The sequence below is a fragment of the Polistes canadensis genome, unplaced genomic scaffold (assembly GCF_001313835.1).
Source record: "Polistes canadensis isolate GaletaPanama2010 unplaced genomic scaffold, ASM131383v1 scaffold_431, whole genome shotgun sequence".
Classification (NCBI taxonomy): Eukaryota; Metazoa; Arthropoda; class Insecta; order Hymenoptera; family Vespidae; genus Polistes; species Polistes canadensis.
Genome location: NW_014569978.1, coordinates 4498 through 27954, shown reverse-complemented (window position 1 = coordinate 27954; position 23457 = coordinate 4498). Strand labels below are relative to the sequence as shown.

General features: G+C 35.3%; 2 protein-coding genes across 8 annotated transcripts in view; one reads left to right on the top strand and one right to left on the bottom strand.

The window, feature by feature from the left end:
* Nucleotides 1-5: 5 nt before the first annotated feature.
* LOC106792436 (P protein) lies at nt 6-5119 on the bottom strand (the record flags this gene model as incomplete). The annotated part of the gene is made up of 18 exons (XM_014758854.1): nt 4906-5119; nt 4762-4828; nt 3639-3720; nt 3417-3570; nt 3265-3336; nt 3055-3187; nt 2895-2967; nt 2602-2792; nt 2251-2514; nt 2073-2144; nt 1863-1994; nt 1476-1730; nt 1269-1403; nt 1013-1207; nt 700-933; nt 356-614; nt 177-270; nt 6-81 (listed from the first exon to the last, which is right to left on the bottom strand). Coding segments are annotated over exons 3-18 (2382 nt in total), but the record flags the coding sequence as incomplete, so codon positions are not given.
* A 127-nt stretch (nt 5120-5246) lies between these two features.
* LOC106792439 (putative mediator of RNA polymerase II transcription subunit 26) overlaps nt 5247-23457 on the top strand; it is a 22491-nt gene continuing 4280 nt past the window's right edge. For 3 of the 7 annotated variants that reach the window (XM_014758857.1, XM_014758856.1, XM_014758861.1), the window contains exons 1-9: nt 5250-5512; nt 7096-7233; nt 11806-12276; nt 12358-13660; nt 13754-13922; nt 14007-14216; nt 22652-22769; nt 22855-22986; nt 23363-23398. In XM_014758857.1, coding sequence (XP_014614343.1) covers nt 7126-7233; nt 11806-12276; nt 12358-13660; nt 13754-13922; nt 14007-14216; nt 22652-22769; nt 22855-22986; nt 23363-23398 — 2547 coding nt within the window. In that variant the 5' untranslated portion in view covers nt 5250-5512; nt 7096-7125. Of the gene's footprint in view, nt 5513-5831; nt 5890-7095; nt 7234-10271; nt 10931-11805; nt 12277-12357; nt 13661-13753; nt 13923-14006; nt 14217-22651; nt 22770-22854; nt 22987-23187; nt 23287-23362; nt 23399-23457 lie in introns of those variants that run through there. The other 4 variants (XM_014758862.1, XM_014758863.1, XM_014758860.1 and 1 more) reach the window with 4 other exon arrangements.

Genomic DNA, 23457 nt, shown 5'->3' with positions numbered 1-23457 from the left:
TTCCAAGCAAAAATAACATGAGAAATCATCAAGTACATAGTTACTGTCATAGTGCTTGTAATCATCACGGGGAAGCCAACTCTGAAAAAAAAAAAGAAAAGAAAAGAAAAAGAAACATTAAAAACTCGCGAAATAACATAATAAGGAAAAAACTAATAAAGAAAAAGAGAGATTACTTTAAAAATTGAATAAAAGTGAATTTATATCCGTGTTGTTCTGCTACTCCTGCACAAACAACATTTGCAGTAGCTCCAATTAAAGTTCCATTTCCTGTAAATACCAGAACCGTCCATTCAACCACATAAATACTGGTAACATAAAGATTAAGACAATCCATAATTAAAAATCCACTTACCTCCCATGCAAGCGCCAAAAGCTAATGCCCAAATTAAAGGTTGCAAAGGTAATCTAAGTTCATGATTTTTAGCTAAATTTATTGCTATTCTTACCATCATTGTGCTCAAAGGTACATTATCAACGAATGCGCTTGCAAATGCCGATACCCACAAGATTAAAAGTATAGCTACAGCCAAACGGGATTCTTCATTAACAGATAAAATAATTCTTTCGGTTTGCTTTCCTATCCAAGCAATAAGACCCAAACGAGATAAGGCCTGTTATTATATCAACATTAGTTATATGTTAAACAAAATAATGCTTAGTAGTATTATGTAATGCAATTTTTTTCTCCATTCTTACTTCCATAAGTATAAACAATGATGCAAAGAATAACAAAGTGCTCCATTCGACTCTAGCCATTAGTCCATCCAAATCTTCGCTATCTGCTAATATTAGTAATAAAAGTACACCTAGTAATGCGGTCCAGCCTAATGATAAATTCATCCCAGGTACACTATGAAGGAAGAATAATGTAATAACAAACACTAATGTAAATCCTGATTTTACTAGCAACCACTTGTCTCTTATGGGATACTGAAAATATACAAATGTTATTAATTAAAAAATGACCATTAATATCTCTACTCTTCATGTAAAACGATGTTTAAACTACTTTTTCTTCTAGTTCTTCGAGCGTAGTTTTATATTTTTCAAAAGCAACGCTACCAGTCACTAGTTTTTTTTTAAGTTGTGAAAGTAAGCGTTGTACTTTCTTTAACAGGGTTTCTCTTACTAAATTTTCATCTTTACTATAACTTGACAGACTTGCTGCAGCTCTTTGCCAGATTGCTATCTCATGTCTCAGTTCCTAGAAAAATATACTCTGTGTATTGAAAGATCAAAGAATTTATATAAAAGATCACGCTTACCTGTACCTCTCGCGGTTCATCAAAACTTAAAACTGCCTTATCACGAAAAATGAAACGCATTTGAGCATATACGACAATCAATACTAGCATTACACCAATGCTCATATGCAATGTAAATGTACTAAAATCTACTCCCTAATAAAAAAAATCAATGATATATTAATATGCTTATATCGCAGTATAATACATTATGGTAGTAATATTTACAGCGTCAATAACATCACGATTAGAGGCAATGATAACATTTGGTGGATCACCTACTGGTGTAATGGCACCACCTATATTGGAATAAACTACCATTGCTGTTAATATAGGTACAGGATTTAATTCCATTACTTCACAGAGTCTAATGGTAACTGGAGTCATTAATAGTACTGTTGTAACATTATCCAAAAATGATGAGATAAATGTGGTAAAGAAACATAAAGTATTCACTAATGGCCATAATTTACCTCCAGTTATCTAAAGATTATATTATTGATTATGGAAATATACAGAAAAAATATATTTTTTAATATAATTTATGTTATTATATATATATAAATATATACATATATATATATATATATATATATATATATATATATATAGTACCCTGTAAGCGTAAACAGCTAACCAATCGAATATTCCTGTTTCTGCCACAATAGCAACAAGAACCATCATGGAAAATAATAACAGTAACGTATCTATGTCAATCCATGAAATTAATTCTGCCATATTTGGTCTCTAGCAACATTAGAAAAAAATCAAATAAACAATTGAATTAAAAACAAAGTTGTTTAAATAGATAAGTATAAGGAATACCTCATTAAATGCAGCTAATATTGCCACAGACATAGTTGATGCTAGCATTGCAGCCAAAGCTCTGTGGACAATCTAAAAATATAAAATAGATGCAATTTGTCTTTTTAGGTACTCGTAGAAATATGTTAATAATATTTCACGTGTAAAATATATATGTATATGTTTTTTTTTTTTTTACCTCAAATACAATTAATACATATAGACCAAATAAAACAACTGCAGCATATGGTATACCATCATCTGTATTTATCGAGGATAAATCATAAGCAATTGAAAGTGGAAAGCTATGTTCTAAATCCGTGCATAAATTTATAGATATTATATTTTCTGTCAATTTTTCATCGACGTTATCCAATTCAAAGACTTTTTGATGTTTTTGATCGGGAAATAAATCCATTAAATTTTCTGGAAGTACAGGTAAAATCCAATAATTGCTTATATTCTGAAAATTATTTTAATATGCTATACTTTTGCAAATACTTATATTTCGTATCTCGTCTTTAATAATATATTCAGACATAAGAATTACCTTTGAATGCACATTATATTCATACAGACTAGTATTTGAATCATTATATTCATTGATTAATAAACTTAACCATATTTTTAAATGATGACTTGATAAATTTAAGTTAAGATCTTGTTTAAGTGGAGGCAATAATGAACCTTCTACCGTAATACTGAGCCTTTTACTTTCAATCGAACCTTGCAATATGTAATCTGATTGTAAATAAATTTAAAGAAAGTTATAGCATTATAAATAATGTATGAAAGATTTTTCATAAAGATGGAATATAAGTTTATTGTCGTGAAAAAGGATACGTCGTATTTCATTGCTGGAAATGGAAATCTGATGCATTTTTTCCACTTTTTCGGTCTTGATCATTAATATCACCTATTATAACGTTTTATATATATATATATATATGTATGAATGTATATGTCATAGATAAAATAATAAGTACACGCTTAAAATGCTTACAGTAAATATCAGCCAACAACAAGTGAGAGCTATTAACTTGCAATAACGATAAAATGGTCTTTGTTTTTCATGAACTTGTTCTTGGTCATGTATATCTTGTATCGTATCGTCTTCGCCAATATTTTGGTGTGTTCTGATTGAAAAAAAATGTTGAAATTATCTCCATGTTCGTAATAAATGAAAATACAATTATAAAATAAATACAAATACCTTACGGGTGGTGCTAGTTGCGTGCCAAGAGACATATTTACTACTAAACAATCTCTCTTTGTATCGGAGTATCTAAAATCATGATAAATGAATAAAAATATGAAATAGAGAATTGTTTTGATATATTTAAATGCATCGAGTTAAATATATACCTTCTGTCGGTTTGATGAATCCTATCATATTCTTTTTGAAAAATTGCTAAACTAGGATCTAAACGAATTGCTTCAGGTAATTGACTCCAAACACGAAGAACTTCATCCGGAATTGGACCAAATATAATGGAGCTTGAAATAGAAGATGGTGTGCCTAAATGAAATAGTAAGAACAATTGTGCAAAGATCGTTTTCTAATGATATTTTTGTATAATTATATACCTGGTGTACCACGACTACATTTGGATGCTTTCCTAAGGAACATTGGAGTTTGTAGATCTGTCTCATCTTCGCTCGTATCATTCTGTGACATTATTCTATTTGAGAATTCCTAATATATTTCACTTAATAATTTTTATATGATGAATTGTATATGTCTTGACTATTCTAAGGGAATTACTTTCTCCTTCTCGAAGAAGAAGAAGAAGTAGAAGAAGAAGTAGAAGAAGAAGAAGAAGATGATGATGATGATGATGATGAAGAAGAAGAATGAGAATTTATTTCATATTCTTTAATGTTATTGTTAAAGGTCCTTCTTAGGTCATAATTACAAAATATGTTTGTACACTTACAAGAGAAAATATGTTTACAGGTGTTAATACATTATTACATAATGTATAATAGACAATAACACCATATTTACATTTGTCTACGAGAGTATATCGAAAATATATAAATTAGTAGAAGGAATCGTATAAATTATGATAGTAGATTGAAAATCTATAATTGTAAATATTCTATTTTATATTCACGCATCATATATACAGAATTTGTCATACATATTGTGTATATATAAATATGTATTTGTGCTAAGTACATATAAGACATATTAACGCATAAACTTATTATATTTAACTAATATTTACAGAATTGGGAAAGGTCTAGACATCGACCAGTTCCTTATCTACAATAATTTCAGGACTGTCATCGGTACCTTCCATCGTAGCAGCTCTTTGAAATATTTCTTGCATTCTCGAAGCATTAAATTCATCCATAGCTCTATTGTAACGACAATAGAACCAATAAATAATCGTTACATTGAAATATGTACCCATTGCGCAATGCATAGCAAATTTGGGTCGGCTAGTAAATAAAAAGCCTAATAATCCACCTCCTACACCACTAGAGATACCGTATAAAAAACTATTTCTAAAGCAAGGAATTTCTAGAATATTGCGCCCAAAAAGGATGATTTCTTTTCGGTCTTCTTCTCTTTGAATGATCACAGAGGGAATTGTTGATTTTTCTTTCATATTCTGGTCCATAATCGATAAAAGTTACTCGCTAATTGTGTGTGTGTGTGCCAAAATATTAAATTAATCTTATATTTATAAAGATTATTCACCCAGGTTAAATTCACCGATATTATTGAGATGCATGAGAAAAACGCCAATGTTGGACTTTGATATAATCTGAAAAAAATGTTCGATATAAAATGAAACAACATTATATTAGTTGAAATATAATGTAAAACATTTAAATTTATAACCATAAAAATGATGGATCAACGTACACATGCGGATCATATAATCGTAGTATTAATCGAGGTTAATAACCTTTCGAGTAATCGATTAGAAGTAATCGATTAGAAGTAATCGATTAGAAGTAGTGGTTAAGAAATCGATCACTAGATGGTGTTACGATCGAAAAATGAGATCGTAGCTCTATCTAGCGTCAATAGGATGTATTACATTTCGGAAGATTTCGGTGACGACAGCGAGTCTTGGCGAGTTTTACCGAATAAAGCCGAATAGAGTCGAATTGGAACGAGCGCGAGTGACATCACGACGCATGTCCCATACTATCGAATATATCCAAATGACAGGTGGTGTTCGGTCGAGTCTTGAGGATTAGCGATACCCCTAACTTGATACCTAACGCGATACCTAACGCGAACTGACCAAATCCTTTCGATTTTAACGGATCAAGGAGTCTGACATTACGTTCGACAGGATCGAAATTCAAGGATCCATGGTGTAGTGACATGTTGGCGGGATCGGTGCGTCCTTTGTAGCTGTCCTTGCATCAGAGTTTTATGATGCATACCACGAGTTCATACGGATCGCTACCCGGGAGATTCAATTGCGCGAGAAGAGGCAAGTTGACTTATTTATCACTGATCTTTACGTTTATATTTTTACATTTATTATTCGCGAGTATTTTTGTCGATCGAAAATAATATGCTCGCTTGCACCTTGAGGATTGTCCAATTTTTCGAGCTTTGTCAAAAGAAAGAGAAGTGGAAAAGGAGGAGAAGAGACGTGCAGCAAAGCTTATTTTCTTTAATGTAATGTAAGGAAGAGCACCGATGGGGGACGATATTCGTGTACTCGAGGAATGCTCTTGAACCAAGAGGAAATCTTAAGCACTCCTTATGAACAAATGCAAACACACAAATGTTTTTATTCTTTACAGCATTTTTCAAAGAATCCTTCATCAGCCGAGAGATCGAACAACACGGAGTTTCTTTTGTGTGAGTAAGGAAATACGAATTTGGCGTGTGACACCGTGTATATAATGCAGAACATGATGTAGGTGTGATTGCAGAAATCTACATAATCTCTCTTTCCTTTTCTAATCGTACATGGTACATTTAAGGTGCATGTCTACAAGGATTTGGAAATTCATTTCTTCTCACTTTCCACTTTATATTACATCCGAGATGTACTTTTATTCTCTTCCTTCTTCTTCTTCTTTTTCTTCTTTCTATTATTCGTTACTTTCGCTTTTCGAATTGCAGGGAGTGAATTTTCCACACGAGTACGATATAGCACACACACACACACACACACACAGTTTGATTTGCTTGCACATATGTACACATCGTATTATATACGAAGGATGTATAAGCGGAACAGTCACGAATTCGAAATCGACTTTTAACTCTCCATTAATTGTCATTTTCTCTCTTACATACCATATCTGATATATTATTTATAAATGTATATAAAAACGTAGCAGCAAAATAACAAATATCTAAATGATTCTTTCTTTTTTCTTTTATTTTTGTGGAAATTCCTATTGCATTAGATTATTGATTACGTTGCACTATAGAGAGACTTTTATACAAGCACGTATATACATACGTATATCGATTAAATGTTTCCGCTGATGCTAGTTAAACGAAAGTATACAATCGGATTGGCCAAAATTGAAGAAAGAAAAAGAAAAAAAGAAAGAAAGGCAAGATAAAGGAAAGTAACAAAGTTGAATTAAAATTTGATTTCCGGGATGATATCGCGAAACCGCAATCTGATGAATATAAGTTAATGATAAATACATAAGAAAAAACGAATGTATTTATATAGATTAATTTGCGATATTATCCCTTAATTATTCAACTTAACTTTGTACTTAGCACGTTTTATTTTTTAGACGAATGGTGATGGGTCCTAGTTTTGGTGGATTAATCACGCTTTCGTCATTTTTAACATAACATCTTTTTACAGCTTTTACAGCTTATCATCAATTATAACATCTCTAATATCGACGATTAAAAATGGACGAAATGAATATATGTTCATTATTTAGTAGCGTAGTGTTTTTTAACTCGAGATACTCTTGGCTATAAATTAACATATAATATGTAATATAATATATTAAGGGACGCGATGCTTATAACAGCAATCTATCCGAAAATATACAATAAGATTTATTTGTAATTTTGGTACACATTTAGAGTGTGCTGGCTCGAAGTTGGGGATCTTACATGGGGCAATGCGTGTCGCGTAAGGCGGGCGCCGTCATCGCAGCATCCGGCCATCATCATCACGATTCCCCCTCTTATAAAATTATGGACAAATCCGCAAAAATTCAGGTAAAAGATCTAACGTCAATTAACACTAGATTTGCCAGTTATTTTGATATACCTATTTCTATCGAACCAGTCCAGTCAAAATGACTGGTCTTTCAAAAAAGTGCTTAGCGAGGTAATATAAAAGTTCTTCATAAAACTGATTCTTTAGTTATATCTACAAAAGTCATGATATCATGAAGGAAAGAAAATGTTATATGCAGTAGGAATTTTCAATTGAAATTGCAAATCTAGTCTTTATATATATATTTTTTTTTTAACTACCATGCATAATATATCTACGATTAATAATTGTTCCCCCTATTTCCTAGAGTCCTTTCTACGATCACACGATATCGCATACTTTTTCGTTCCCATTCACAATTTCTTTGCCTATTGTTTTTTCTCTCTCTCTCTTTCTCTCTCTCTCTCTCTCTCTCTCTCTCTCTATCATTTTGTTGACCTCAAATTGCGTTCGTCGACTCCACGCGAGGATTTCTCATACATTGCTTTCGCACGTTCCGCTCGCGATCGGTAAAAGGATCTTTTTATTGAACGTATCGCTTCTTCGTACCGGTACTTTCACGTGTACCGAACTAAACTTTGGTGTTGCCGCCGCCGCTTAAATAACATCGATCGCGAGATATTCTGACTTTGAAAATCATCCAACAATTATTTTCGAATTTTCCATTACTTTTCTTTGGAGAAAGCCTTTTCGCGAAAGTTAGAGAAAAATAAGTCAATTAGAAATGTTGACATTACGAAGACTAGGCGGGGATCTTTCATTTCTACAAATATTCTCCAAATATAAGATAGGAGTCAGACTATACGTGCTCCCACATACTTCCCAGTTATATTCAATTCAGTAATTCTAAACATTGGCGTAAACACATCGGGCAGCTAGCTTACCTTACGAAGAATCGAGCTCACTTTTTTACGACAATTAGAAAGCCATTTTGTACAAGTTTTAACGACGAAAGACAAGTCTGACGTTTGATTTTATTATTCTCTCTTCGGTTGGTTTCGATTCACAACCGTGAGAAACTTTCGTCATATTGTTATAATTAATATTTGATGACGTTGAAAAAGTTGCTCTCGCTAAAGTGTTGTTTTTCTAAATTTAATACTACATCGCTTTGACGCACGTCTGTAGGAGGTCCATTTTGTTATTACGTAATACAATCACAACGTAGGATATAACTAGGTATACCATAAATTCCAGTTATTACGAGTTACGTTAATGTTACGCCACTGGAATCCGGGAGTATGCATGCTTGCTTAGAATCTTTAAGACCGTGCATGGTACGCGTGTCTTGATCTCTCTTGTAAATTATTGTTCAGAAAAAAAAAAGGTATTTTCTTCTTTCGCGCGCGCGTTAAATTCCTTATTTAAAAGTAATTAAAAGAAAAATGACACGCTTATAAACGGTGTCCCGTTCGTATCGGTTTGCCATTTTATCGAAATACCGATTCGCGCCTAGCCCCCACGTCATTTGACTTCGCAGCCCTTCTCAAGTTCCAAACGCACCAAAACCATCGCGTCTCGTGGTCTTCGCGGTTTCGTGTAATGCGTGCGTGCCATCGAGTATATCTCTGGTTTTATACTTCTGTATCGTGAAAAACATTTATGCGATGATTAATTGCATTAGGTCATTTTATTCTTATCGTTGGATCCTTGTCGGATTGAGAAAAAGACGATTGCACGTTCTTATCTCGCGAATCTTTTTGTTCTTATTAAAGATTACACTACGTGTAATTTACTTTATCGCAAAACAAAATATAATGAAAGTTAGATTAAAAGAGTTCGTGTAAATTATTAATGAGACGAATTTGTTTAGTTGAAAATTTGGTCTTCAATTATAATTTCTCGGCTACGTAGTAGGATGCAACTTGAATGGAAACCGATCCCTATCTTCACCGAGTTCGTAAGTCCGTATACTTTCCATTATGTTCGTGTTATGCTCCCTGACTCTAGCATACCTGCCGGAAGCTGTAGAGAGAAAGGGAGAGAAATATAGTGGTGCTTGGGTTCGTCACTCTTGAGCAAGGTGTGCACAAAACGACCAGTATACCTACCTACCTACCTACCTATCTACCTATCTACCTACCTATGTATGCATACATACATCTAAATATATCATTGATTGGGCTTTTTTCAATTGAAAAATCTCAACAAATACACAATTATATCGATAGGCATCTTTGTCTATCTATCGTCCATCCTTTTTGTCTTTATTTCTTTTCGGAGGAAACAATTTTTGAATAGGCAAGACAGCTTTTTGTTTGAAGATCATTCAAGAAGTTACCCTTGACCTCGTACTTTCATCTTAACCCGTAAAAGAAAGAAATCGGGCGTGAAAAGTGCAGCGAGGTCGATGATGTGCTATTGGAAAAGAATGAAAAAAGATAGATAACAGATGACTTGGTAGAATAATGTTTTTGGGTTTCTAAAGGTGTCAAATTTATTATCCCAATTAGAATAATTAGTAAGAAATTGCTTCAGAATGAAAAGACCATGTAAAAATGTAACTATTAAGGTAGGTAAGTTGATTTATTTGAAAAATAAACGGCTGAAATATGCTATTATATTAGGTATAAAAGAGCATTTTAGAAGGAGGTACTAATGATTCATACGAAAAATTGTCTAGAATGCGACGTCCCTTGTGAAAAAAAAGGATGACGGTAGCGCGGGGGTGGGAGGGGAGAAATAGGGTGGCCGCCGAGAATAGAAATAGGCTGCTAGAGATACTCTAAACGATCGTTACAGAGAGAAACAAGTGTCACTTCGGCCACCGTAAGATTTGAGATTCCATTAGAGGGAGGGAGTATTAAAGAAGTCGAGAAAATAAGAGGTACGTGTTCGCACGTGCGAGTCCTAAGTATAGCTACTAAGAAGAAGAAGAAGATGAGGAGGAACAGGGGGAGGAGCAGGAGAGGAGCAGGGGGAAGAGGAGGAGGAGGAGGAGGAGGAGGAAAAATAGATAGAAGAGACGAAGACGGGCACACCCGCAAAATCGAGTGTGCTCGACATGTTCTCCACACAGTGGGAAAGAAGACACCGCCGTCGTGCGTGCAGTGGCGTCGCGACGCCGGCGCAGTTTACCGGATCGATTCGGCGCGGCGTCCGTTTCCTCCTAACTTGTCCTCCTCGTCGTCGTCCTCGTCTCTCTCTTAAACTCGAGTACGAGCTCGACTACGACGAACGAAACAAAAAGGGAACAACGACGAAGTGAAAAAATGTACGATAACAGTAAGAATAATCATACCAATAACGACGATGACGAGGAAGAGAAACGTCTCCGGCGTGCGACGTGATGCGTTCGCGAAGACTTAACCAGAAAGAGAGAAGATTAAATTAAGGGTAGTCAACAAGAAATAGAAATAGAAAGAGAGAGAGAGAGAGTGAGAGAGAAAAGAATTAATCACCTCTTAGAAGCCAACTTTTCTTCTCGACCCTAGCCGGTTAAAAATATTTTCGACTCCATTGGCGTGGAATTGCGTGATTGCTGTTCTAGGAAAAGACGAGTAAGAAATAGAAAAAAAAAGAAAAACTAGAGAGAGAGAGAGAGAGAGAGAGACATTATACGGTGCACATCAATCGATCTTTGGAAAATTTGTTGGAAAGATTGAATCATCGAAGATGGATTATCGGTGCGCCACCGGTACGAGATACGACGATGACGTCCTGGAGAACGAGAAAGGGTTGTTCGGTGCCACTGCGGTAAGGAGAAGCGCTCTTTCTTATCAGCGTGCGTCTTGGTTTTGCTCACATGCAAAAAATTATTTAAAAAAGAAAAATAAATTTAACACGTTTTACGCGAGTGACGTCGTCTACGTTGGTTGTTGTTGTTGCTGTTGTTGTGAATGCGATAACGATGAAAATAAGGGAAAATATCTTAATAAATATCGAACGCGATTACGATTATCTTATTTTTTCTTTTGTCGTTCACCGAGTGGCTAATCGCGCTTAACACGCATGCGCGACACATTGCAATTTTTAATTTTTACATGCACATCCTACATAAGCATCCAAGGTGACCGGTTCCTCCTAATACAAATTCTTTTTTCATTCGAAAGAAAAATGTAACAACATGCAAAAACATATGTTTCAATGAGTTATCTAATTGTAGGAAGGATAAGGGCCACTACGCAGTTCCCGTTTAAATCAATAGTTCAAATGTGACGACGACGTTTTTCGCGATGGAGGAATCGTTTCGGGTTTTCGATTATGATTACACACGCCACGCAATTGCTAGGAACTCGACGAAGATTTTCTCGTGTCTAGTTCGTCGAAACGGAGTCCCGAATGGTTACTCTATTTCTGGAGTTTCCATGAGTGGGAAATTGACTCGTTTATGTGTGACACGATTTTTTTTTCTTTTTTTTAAATAACTACTAAACATTTTGATAAAACGAACTTTATCTTAACTTTAGCTTTATCGATTGGAATGCACACATATATTTACCTAACTTTAATTAGTTTGATCTTTATCAACGCTCTTAATGCGAATTACGTTTGCATTTTGTTTTCTTTTTTTCCCCCATTAGATAAGTATAAGAAATGTTGATAGGAAGGATCAAACGGTTAATTTTCAGAATGACAATAAGGGTGCATCGAAACGTGGCGCTCCATGCACGCGAGGTACTGCAATGTCGTTCGGCTTTCGTAGAAGACCTACCACAGGAATCCCGGTACCGATAACAAATTATGCAACGGATCTAACGTTATTACACCCAAGATCTAAGTCAGCCGGTCCAGAGCAAACCCGTAGACGAGACGACGATGTTACTTACCAGGCCGTTCAAAACTCATCTTCCGGAAGATCAACGCCACGGCTGGCACCGCCGAAAAAGGAAGCGACTGGGGTATCGACAAGAACAAATCGTTTTGGATACAGGCAAGCGCAGGGCAGATTCACGAACAAGGTCGGTGACATTTGCAACAGTCATAGCGTTAGCCATTACAATCAGGAAAGGCTTCAACAGCATCAACAACAGCAACAGCAACAGCAACAGTATCAGCAGCACGAGAGTCACGTTCCTAAACAACAGAACAGAGTTGTACAGGTTCGAATCGTTTGGGATTGATTTTTTCCAGTGGAGATTATTCGATATAGTTTAACTAAAGATATATTTTTTTGTTGAAAGGTTTATAACGTAGCTACAGGATCGAAGCTACGAGCAAACGTCCCGTCAGCGCACAACAGCAGCAGCAACGGCGGTGGCAATAATAATGTCACCAACAACGACGCCAATCGAAGAGTATCTGGCATTCCCGAATCGGTAACCAGATACACGTTACACGCAAGTCATCTACCGCTACCCCAATACGCTGTAAGAATGAACGATACCAATTCGAAAATCGCAAAGACAGTTGCAAATCAAAGTAGAAAAATTTCTACTGGTTCGAAAAGCTCGGCTAGCTCGAAGGAAGGCTCAGGTACGGAGGATTCTGGTGTTAGCAGTCACCAGAGTTGTCCGGGGGAAAGCGAAAGGAACGAAGGTTACGATTGTATAGATGGTTCTACGACAGGTAGTAGAAGGGGGACAGCAGCATTTGGTCGTGGTAGAAATTTAAAAATGGTAGTCAGTGGGAAGAGTTTCGACGTTCGAGATGTCGGGGATGACGACAGTACAGTAACCGAAATATCCGTAATACCGTTGCCAAAGTGCTTCGCGAGCCCTAATTTAAATACCGGGCTAGTGCGGGAGAGAGCGACGCAGTATCAAAGAATCGTTAACAAGGACAACAGGTACACGAGTTCCATAACTTCGATGTCAACTACTTCCTCGGAGGGATACGACGAAGGTTTGGGCGAAGAAAAAGTTTACAAAGACAGGTCTCGTACCGAAAAAATACCTTCGATCAAGTCCGACTTCAGTTTGCCTAGCTCGGACGATCCCGAGTACGGGCACGGGGAAGCAATGGCGGACGAGTACTCGCTTAGCTCGAGCGACGAGTGTCAACAACGTTCCAATTCTAACTCTACGCAGCACAATATAAAGACCATATCGGACGCTGCCAAGAATGGGAATCTACCGAAAAGTACTCTTCGTTCCGTCCTTCTAACCATCGAGGATCCTGCATTTGCAGCGGCTGCTGCTACCTCTACCGCCTTAATAGACGACGAAACGTCACCGGTTGACAGTCTTTTCGACAGTCCTACGGCCAGTATTACACAATCCGACGACAAAGTGTCCAAGAAGGAATGCGTCATGGAACGATCTGGGAATACAATAGACGATGACAGTCCTGGCACGCCTACCAACGCCTCCAATTCGCTCAGTTTGTCAGAGGGAAAAGAATTTTTTGACGACGAAATCGCCGATCAGCCTGGATTAATATTCGACGATAATTCGGTGGTAGTCGCGGTTGAGACTCAATCCGTGGCGATTAATCAAGTGGTCACGGAAAACAGTCACACCTTGGTCGAATCGATCGCTAAATCAAGTAAGATTCTATATAATTATCACAATGTAGAGTGGTCGTTTATATTTCTTCGGTTACAAACAATTGATATATCCTTATTTTTATTTTTAACAGATATGCAACAATCTGGAAAAAATTCAGGTATTAGTCCCTTTCATGGAAAACGAATAAGTCGTGCAGGAAGCGTCGATACCTTATCACCTTGCGAATCAATCGCTTCGGACGATTTGATGTTAGATTACGAACGCAGCGATGCGAGTTCCACCGAGGATACGCATAATCGGTTAGCAATAATCTCCGTTGTTATATCAATGAAATCAACATTATTATTTTATGGGTCTAAATCTGTTGCAATGGCTTTCCTTAGATTGGATTCTAATCCCGCGTTGCACGAACTGGACGATGCAACCATACTTTCCGAACTGGAGGCGCAAGGCGAAGAAGTGATGAGACAGTGGACCTCGTTATTGGGCACGACTCAACCTACGCAACAGCAAACTTCTAATTCTAATACTGTAAACAATAATATCAACAACAGCATCTCTAACAACAACAATCACTCCACTACGGAATCTGGGTGTGTATTTGCACCACTTTCGTTGGCTTCTTAGTTGGACAATTTAAGTGTTTAAACTTTCTTTGGCCTACTTTTCCTTTCTTTTCGATAGTGTCCTGTTTATCGATGTATCAATTGTTATTGTTGTTGGAGATGGGGCAGAGTAATTGCATCTGTAAGTAACACACGTTACATTGATCCTGGGCTCGTATCTTTTCCGATAATGATTCACGATTCGCTAAAAACAAATAATCGAATATTTCTTTTGTTATTTATTTATTTATTGTTTTTTTTCTGTTTTTTTTTTTTCAAATGCCAAATACATAATATAACACGTGATTCGCTGTTTCGATTAATAAGTGCATAGCACTTTGTATATATAAGAGAGTTCCTTTTGCTTAACGTGATTGATCGTCATCCTATGTGCGTGTGTTTTTCCGCTTTCGTCCTTTTGCAAAGTGTTAGGTTGATTATACGCGAAGGGCGTTTAAAACGTAGGACAGAAATCTAAGCTTCTCACGAAAGTCATTTAACTATCGTCGAGATTCATTCTACCTTATTGCAGGGGAATCTTATAGCTTCGCATAAAGAAACATTTATCAAAGTGCAGAATTACTTTATTCTTCCACGAGAAAATAGAAGAAATATTTTCGAACATGCGCTCGTTATCTGCCTTTTTAACGAGCATTCTTTTCGTATTTCAATCGATTTCTACGTGCTTTCTGTAAACATACTTATAATGATCATCCACATTCTTTCATGTACAGATTATTTAAATGCGCATAACATTTTTTCCCCCCAGCTAATTTTATTCGTGTCGCTAGAAAGAAGAAGCTCTCGAAAAGAAAATTGAAGCTTTTTGTTACAGTAGTCATTATGTATCGTTATTCATAGATAGTAGAAATCTTAAAACATATATTGTCTATATGTATCAGTTGATATCACGCCGATATATATACACACACACACACACACACACAAATATCTATATATATATATATAGCGTTGATCGAAAATGTTTGCTATATTCGTAATGAAATTGTGTATCGTTAATTTGTAGTCCACCTAATCACGTCTCTGCGAAAATCGACGTGACGTTGTACGCAGTAATAAACGAGCAACCCGAGAACGCTAAAAAGAAATAATAAAAGACAAATAATAAAGCGGCATGAATGCAATAGAATTGGAAAGACAAGCCAAAGGGGGTGAATTTCAGCGATAGTATTTTGTGTTCTAGCGCACTAGTAAAACGAGTGAAGCAATTACAAATCCCCGATGAGGACTCCGCTGGTGGGGACTACTACCAGCTGACATATCCCAACTAGCAACCGGAGTTCGCCGGGCCTCCTCTCTCGACGCCTAACATAATTGATCTAAACCAACGTCGTTCTCGATATTCCTCAGACGGGGAACGGGAAACGACAGATACGGCCTGATCAGATATGCACGTGTGTGTTTAGAAGAGAACGCATGGAGGCTGGAATGCATATTACGTCTCAATGAATGTTCAGAATAAAAAAAGAGAGAGAGAGAGAGAGAGAGAGAAAAGTCGGGAGAGGAAACAAAATTCGAACGAAATAGAAATGTCGAGTTAAACGAGAAAGGAGACAAGAAAAAAAATAGATAGGGATGAACCGAAGGAAAAAGATAAAGTGTCCTAAGCAAATTCGTACAAAGATACTAACAGTATACTAATCCTTACACTATCGCTGATCAACTAACTGCACGAGATACGATGATTATAATAGTTTACGAGCGCATTGCCACGAATACGGGAAGAACGCAGAGAAGAAACTTCATAAAATTTTGTAGAAATATTTGTCGATAACGCGACGCGAATATTTTCCTAACAAACGAAAAATGATCTCTCTATTTGCCCCCAACGGCCTCGTAAATTGTCCCTTTTCGATATCGTGTAATCACTGTAATTGGGTAGGAAACATTTTGCAGATATTAATAACATTTGCAATTATTCGAGCATGTCAAACTCTCGTTCGAATTCATTTCTCATCTCGAGTGTATCACACAATTACAATTGAAAATAATTGAATAATTATTCTGTCTTTAACACAAATCTTCCTTACTTACTTATCTTTTTTATTGGATTAGTTACCTAAACAAAATTGTATACACGGTGAATATTTCTTATTTGAACTGTTTCTAATTGGTTTGATTTGACAATTCGTTTAATTATTCCATGCGTTTGACATGCTTGAAACGAATAAAATACGTACATAATATATTGCCTTCCCTCGAGCGTTCTCGTTACGTGGCAATTGGCTTAACAGGTTACAGATAAAATTTAAGGGAGAATAAGGTAGAGATTATTTTTCCAATTTCATACGTCCTATTTGCCACGTCCGATAATTACTCGTCTTTTTTCGAGATCTCGAATGATTGGGCTAATCGTAAGATATACACACACACGATACAATATACATACATATATATACATATATATATATATATATGTAGGTATATATAAAATTTTGGTGTTTTTAAGGACTTTCGAAGTTTCTAATCAAATCGGTAAAAAATAATCTATGTAGCGTGTAGTTCCTACTTACAATTAGTCATCATCGTATCATTATAATTGCTCTTGCTCGTGTATTAATCCTAGCGGGTATAATTGTATGCATAACATATATATGAAGTACTTATGTACCAAGTGTGTGATCGTAAGATCTTTATATTATATTCGAATTAATCGAGGAAAATAATAACGTTAAACTATATCGATATAAATTAGGAAACGAAGTCTATATAACGACGATCGTCGAGATTGGATTTATAAAATCTTTATTTATATCGCGGTGCATATTTTTCGTTTCGCGAATCAAAATCTAATTCAATGAAGAACAACAAATCACGATTAAATTGAAATTATTTTTATTTTCAATTACATATTCGCTAATATATTTATTATTTTAATTTTTCGAAAGAAAAGTTTCCTTTGCCAAAGTAAAAGTTATCTTTTTCTTTTTATTTTGTTTTCTCTTTCCTCGAACCAATCGGATTCACAAAGATCGAATTTAATCAAATAATAATTACATATATATATGACGTAATAAATATATAAATATTATTTATTAATATTGCTGCTATAAAAACCGCTGATGCAACGCCAAAGGACCTCACAATGATCGTGATTCAAAGAAAATAAACAGTCTTCTAAAAATTGTTCGTCCTAAACATTGCGAAATCTAGTCTTCGTATTAGAATTTAGAAAGCAAGTGCCATAATAGGAAGCGTTAAAAAGCGTAACCTCTGAAAAAAATCAGAGTTTGAGAGAGAGAGAGAGAGAGAGAGAGAGATAAATATACGTACGTTTCCTTCGTGTTCCTAAACGATATTAAAGGAAACGTTTAAACTATATCTCCTCGTAATCGATGTCCATGCTACTAAAATCTCTCGCACGATATAAAATTATCTCTATGTAATAAAGCTTTTATTGTTCTGCTATAATAATAAAATATAAATTATGCGCGTATATCGTGTCGTTCGCTCGAAAGAAATTTCGTTTTACGTGGGAATCGTTGGGAGAGAAAAACAAACAAAAATCAAAGAGCCTAAAGAAGAGGAAAACAATTCGAAGAAATGAAATCATAAATGGAAATGGGTGAAGAAAACGACGGGAAGGGGTTGCAATTAATCGCTACGAAGAATCAACGAATAAATAATAGAACAAAGTGGGAGAAGGGAAAGAAGAAAAATAGAAGGATAGAAAGAATGGAAGAAAAGAAAGTTGTGAATTATACGTTGTGAAATGACGGAAGAAGAAGAAGAAGGAAGAAAAACTTGACGAGAATTACTATATGAAATCTAATGGACATAAATTCGAGAAGAATTTGAAGATGAGCGGAAGGGACTGACCTTTTCTACTGCTTTTACTCTCGTTGAAGGAAGGAAACTCGATCATCTACGAAGAACACGGGTAAATAATTTCTCATCAGCTACATATCTCTCTTCTGCATTCGCCTCCTTCGTAAAGAGTAATGACTATATATATATATATATATATATGAATGTGATTTGTGCATTGTCTGGAAAATCTTCTATTCTTCCTCGTCTGTTAAACAAAAATAGAAAAAAAAAAAAGATTTCTCGTTCGTTGCACCAATCGTGCAGATTTTGCCCAGAAAATAAATATATTGAATATAGGTATATACATATACATATATATATTTGTATATGTATATTTCGAATTCGTATATTTCCAGGATAATTGACGGAGAGTAAAGGGACGATTCCAAAAAAAGAAAAAAAAAGACGAAAATGATTGAATTTTCGAGTGTTCGTCTACGATGACAATCAATAAATTGTTGTCTTAATAATACGTTATTTAATCGCTTTCTTAACGAGTAATACGTACACGCACACAATAATACGTCTTGATTTTGATGCAAAGTTTTTCTTTTTTTGTCGTTTAACGAAGTTAATACGATAAAGAATACTCTAAAAAATTAGGTAAAGATTATTCGTTGAGAAATACGAGAAAGATGAGATCAAAGTATGCATTGCTCTGCGATTCTTCCTTTTTCTCGAGCACGGAACTTCCTTTTTCTCTCCGCTTTTATCTGGTTTTTGACACGACGCTTATAGCATGTAGTAATAATAATTTACTTCGAGTTTTACCTTACCATCGTAAAAAAAGAAAAAAAAAAAACATTGTTGCAGTAACTTGCTTCCTATAGTTGATTTTGGTGTGCTCATTTTTGTATATTCTGTAAAGAAAAATGTCGATATTTATAAAACAAAAGTAGAAGTAAAGTGAATTTTGGTATTTTTTGTTCTTTTTTTTTTTTCGTTGTTCGACCAGCGATTATAACACTTTAAAAGCATGAGATCTTCCTATAATTATTCTTTTCCTTGAATGTTGCCCTTAATATATAATATATATTGCATTTGTTAATCCCATTGACACGATTTAACAAATTTTCAGTTTTTAATTCTAATGTTGTATGCAACTAGAATGCTAGTATTACGTATATTCACCTGCAACTGCAATGACTTAAAACAAAAAAAAAACCGTATCATGTCAATTTTTCTCGTCAATGTTTTCTATAATTACAATTTCTGTTTGTTATTCCAACAAATTGTACGCATTTATATTCGCACTAAAGAAGAAAACGTTCGTTACGAACCGGTTTCTTCTTATGTTCATGGACTTGTTATTTTTATTCTTCTTTTCAAGAGTATAAGTAATCTACTATGAAAACAAAAATTAAGGACGCATATATGATTATAATACTTTGCGAGTATTCAGTTTACAGTATCACTTTGAACCTTGGTCAGTCCGTGGTCGACGATTTTTCTTGTCAATTATATACCTGCTGATCTGTTATTAATTATACCGCAACGATAGCGAATATATATATATATATATATATATATATATATATATATATCTTTAATAAATCTGATTAAATTAATTTGAAAAAGTGTTCGTTCAACGAATTTCGCCATTTTTTTGTTTCCTCATTTCTACTACGTTCGAAACGTTATTCGACATTATGAAAAAGGCTGCACTTTCATTTTGCAAAGAAATTATTATATTATTATTTTATATAATATATTGCTATTGATTACCCTGCAATAAGTGTACACCGTATATGAGTGTGTGTTTCTCATATTCGATAAGAATAACGCGCAGACACAAACACACATTTGTTAAACGATTGAGTCATAACTCGTATTGTTTAAAAGTACGAAATGATTCGTTTAAGTGACTTTACTTGCTGTGAAAGGATAAGATAAATGAAACTTTCCCCTTCGTCGTTTCGTTTCGTCGTTTCTATTTTGAAATATATTCGAGCTTGTTCTTTTTCAATTTGCGAAACTCTATCGATGAGGAAAATCGAAATAACGGAAGTTACTCAAATGGGTAAGCATCGTAAAGACAGTTGCTTACCTCCTATCTAGTTCTTTCATTACCAATCAGAGCGTTACCAGTTAGCGAACTCCGATCTCTTTCTACGGTTTGGTTATTTTCATTCTTGATCTTCTTCAGAAATAATTGACCTGTCTCCAGAGATATCATCGAAAGTCAAATTTTTCTCGAATGTTTTCAATCGAATTCAATTTATCGTTTAGCGAATAGGGATGAAAAACAGTTGAAGAAGTATCATTTCCAACAAAATTTATTCAAACATATTCTTTTACAATAAATACTATTGCGAATGAGAAGTTTACTTGAAAATTGTCTAGTGACACGCTTTCTTAGGTATAGAAAGAATAAAATATAGAAAAATATAATCGATGGTTCTCAGTGTGTAGCTCCAGCTTGGTTAACCCTTTGCATGTAACTAGCTTGCCCTTCGGTTTGCCCTCTCTCCTTAATGAAAAAAGAGAGGGGGTGATCGTTCCCTTTCTCTCGCGTTGTCTAGCAAGCACACAAACTCCCTGGATATCGAGCGAAACGGTGTATTCTCTTGGAAACGCATGCGCCATTTTACGACGCGCAATCCTCTTCCTCTTGGTCTCTTGTTCCTCCTGGTCTTGGAACTTAAATCGTGTTGTCGGTGTAACACAGTCGACTTGGTTTGTCGATCGTTGACGAGCTAACATCGAGGATTCCTCGAGAGTGTGTCTTCCCCGAACGTTTTCTCGAACGTTTTCTCGAACGTTTTCTCGAACGTTTTCTCGAACGTCTTCTCGAACGCGTTTGCCTATTTTTTCACATTATTTCGCGACATTTATTACATGTGTTTTCGCGCCTCTTACGTGTGCATGTGTCCATTTTTTTCCCCCGTACACACGTGCCCCCGCCCGCCACCCTCTTCCTCCTCCTGCTCCGCCTCCTCCTCCGACTCATATTATCTCGCAAATTTATCGCGCTTGCGAATGCCAAAATTCCGTCTCAAGGAGTTTCATTTCTTCGCTTATTTCTGTGATTCATTTTATCTCTTAGAAACTCTCTAACGAAAGAAAATAATCACGAGCAAGTACGTTTCGTCATCGGAAGATTGTTACGGAATTATGCATCATCGTCGTTCGCTGCTATACAATGTCTACAACGAGAACAAAATTTCTAAATGTATAATATCGATTTGTTAGACGTTCGATGTATTTCTCTCTCACTCTCTTGTTCTTATTCTGAAAATAACTTGTCAGGGGGTTGAATAATAATTCAAGGAGATTCTTCGTCTATTTCTTTCGTAGTTCGATATGAATTTTTATAAATTATGTTAATGGAAATAAAAAAGAAGTAAACGAATCTTTTTCCAGATGATTGCTCTTTCATTCTAATAAAAAAAAATTCTAGAATGTTTTCAAATTAGTATCAAAGTAAACGGCTATATATATATATGTGTTTTAATTGAAAAGTTACACCGGTGGTGGTCTAACCAGTTTTTGTAGATCGTTTGATAGAACAGACGCAAACGCGATACCCTATGCCGCATGTAAACCGCAAAAAAAAGAAATGAGGATATCTTCTTTGCGTATCTTTATTTCTGGATCTTGTTTTACGCGTTTCTCACGCTCGCGAGAGGCAATTTAAAGAAATAATCGTGTCGAGGAAGAGATTCGCGTACGCGGTTAAATATAAAGTTATTATAAAGTTTGACTGGGAAGGAGGAGGAACGACGATGGCCTCTTCTCGGGTCTCCTCGGGTGCTAAGAAACGAACAGTACCGTCTACGAGAACACGGGATAACGATATCGGTGGTGGAGGAATCCCAAATGGAAATAATACCGAGGATGGTCGTGATTCCGGCTTGTCTTCGGAGTGTTCGACACCGACAGGAGGTTCTCCCCCTCCTAGACAACCAAAATCGAGTGATAATGTTATCAGCATTAAAACCACCACCACCACAACTACCCCCTCCGTACTTGCCTCGGTATCACGTGCTAAGTCAGAGTACGGCAGGTAGCTTTTTCTCCTACCAACAAAACTCACAATGGATATTTAATTTATAAATCTCTGATCCGACTTTTCTTTTAGCATGTAATAGCATGTAATAACACGTCCACATGTATCTATTATTTTTATTTATTATTATTATTCGTATTATCAAGGCTGCTTTTGCAAATTTTTAAGCACTCTTATTTTCCGATTAATTTCAATTTTGTTTAATGGGTATTATCCTTTTTTTTTTCTTTCATTTTCTTTTTTTTTGTTGCTAATTATTGAAGTTAAAAATGTGAAGTAGTGAAGGGAGATAAAAAGATCGTTCCTACGTATTATCCAACGTCTGCATGTTGCAAATGCATATCAATTGCACGGATATCGATATGAAAATAAATGAAATTGGTCAGAAAAATGAACTCTTGTGAGAACTTTTACGATCGACTTGGTTCTTCTAAGCTTTTCATAAATGATCTCTCTCCCGATTTGAATTTTATGAAATATAATAAATTCATGTCTCAACGCGTGTTAAATAATGCAACGTACAAAATATATATCTCTGATGGGAGTATTATAAAATGATCGCTTATTTTATCATTGATTTCAGAATCATAAATGGCAGAAATTCGAGATTATTGCGAAGCAGGTCCGGTGCAGAATCACCGCGTTCGTTAGACAGCATTCGTAGTCGTCAAATACCAAGTCCTCTAAGAACACCGAGAAGTGTGAGTGTTTTTGATCGAAAGAAATAATAAATCAAAAAGTTGCATTATTTGTTTACATTTATCTACATATGATTTTTCTTTGTAGATTCCATCTCCCAGTTTCGATTCGAGCGACGACACAACCATCAGGATTGATCGTGCAACCTTCCAGTACATGTTTCAAGACATTGTCTCCCTTAAGACTATGCTCTTAAAACTAAAACGAGTACTTCAGGAGGTACGCTAATTAATATTGCTTTATAATTTGTTTATATTTTTCTAGGATATACATATACTGTGTAAGATTATGCATGATTTTTTGTATTTCTCAATGTCTTTTTATTTGTACACTTATGTTTTTGTTTTGTTTGTTTTTTCGATTAACATTCCTTTTTTATTTTTCATTATTGTACGGTCATCCTTCATTTTACGTTTCAAGTCAGGAGAGAACAGTTTGACGAGGGTACGTTGCATTCGTTGCTTTTGTTCCTTTTTTTTTCATTTTTTAAATCGATCTCGATAATTTCCTATTTTTTTATCACATATATTTATTTTAAATGCAATATTACAGTTGGCCTCGAACAATATATAACATCATGCAATTTATTTTTCAGCCAGAAGCTCTCAACCCATTCGATAATACTGTGAAGGTCGGTAAAATATACATATATATATATATATATATATATGTATATATATGTATGTATAT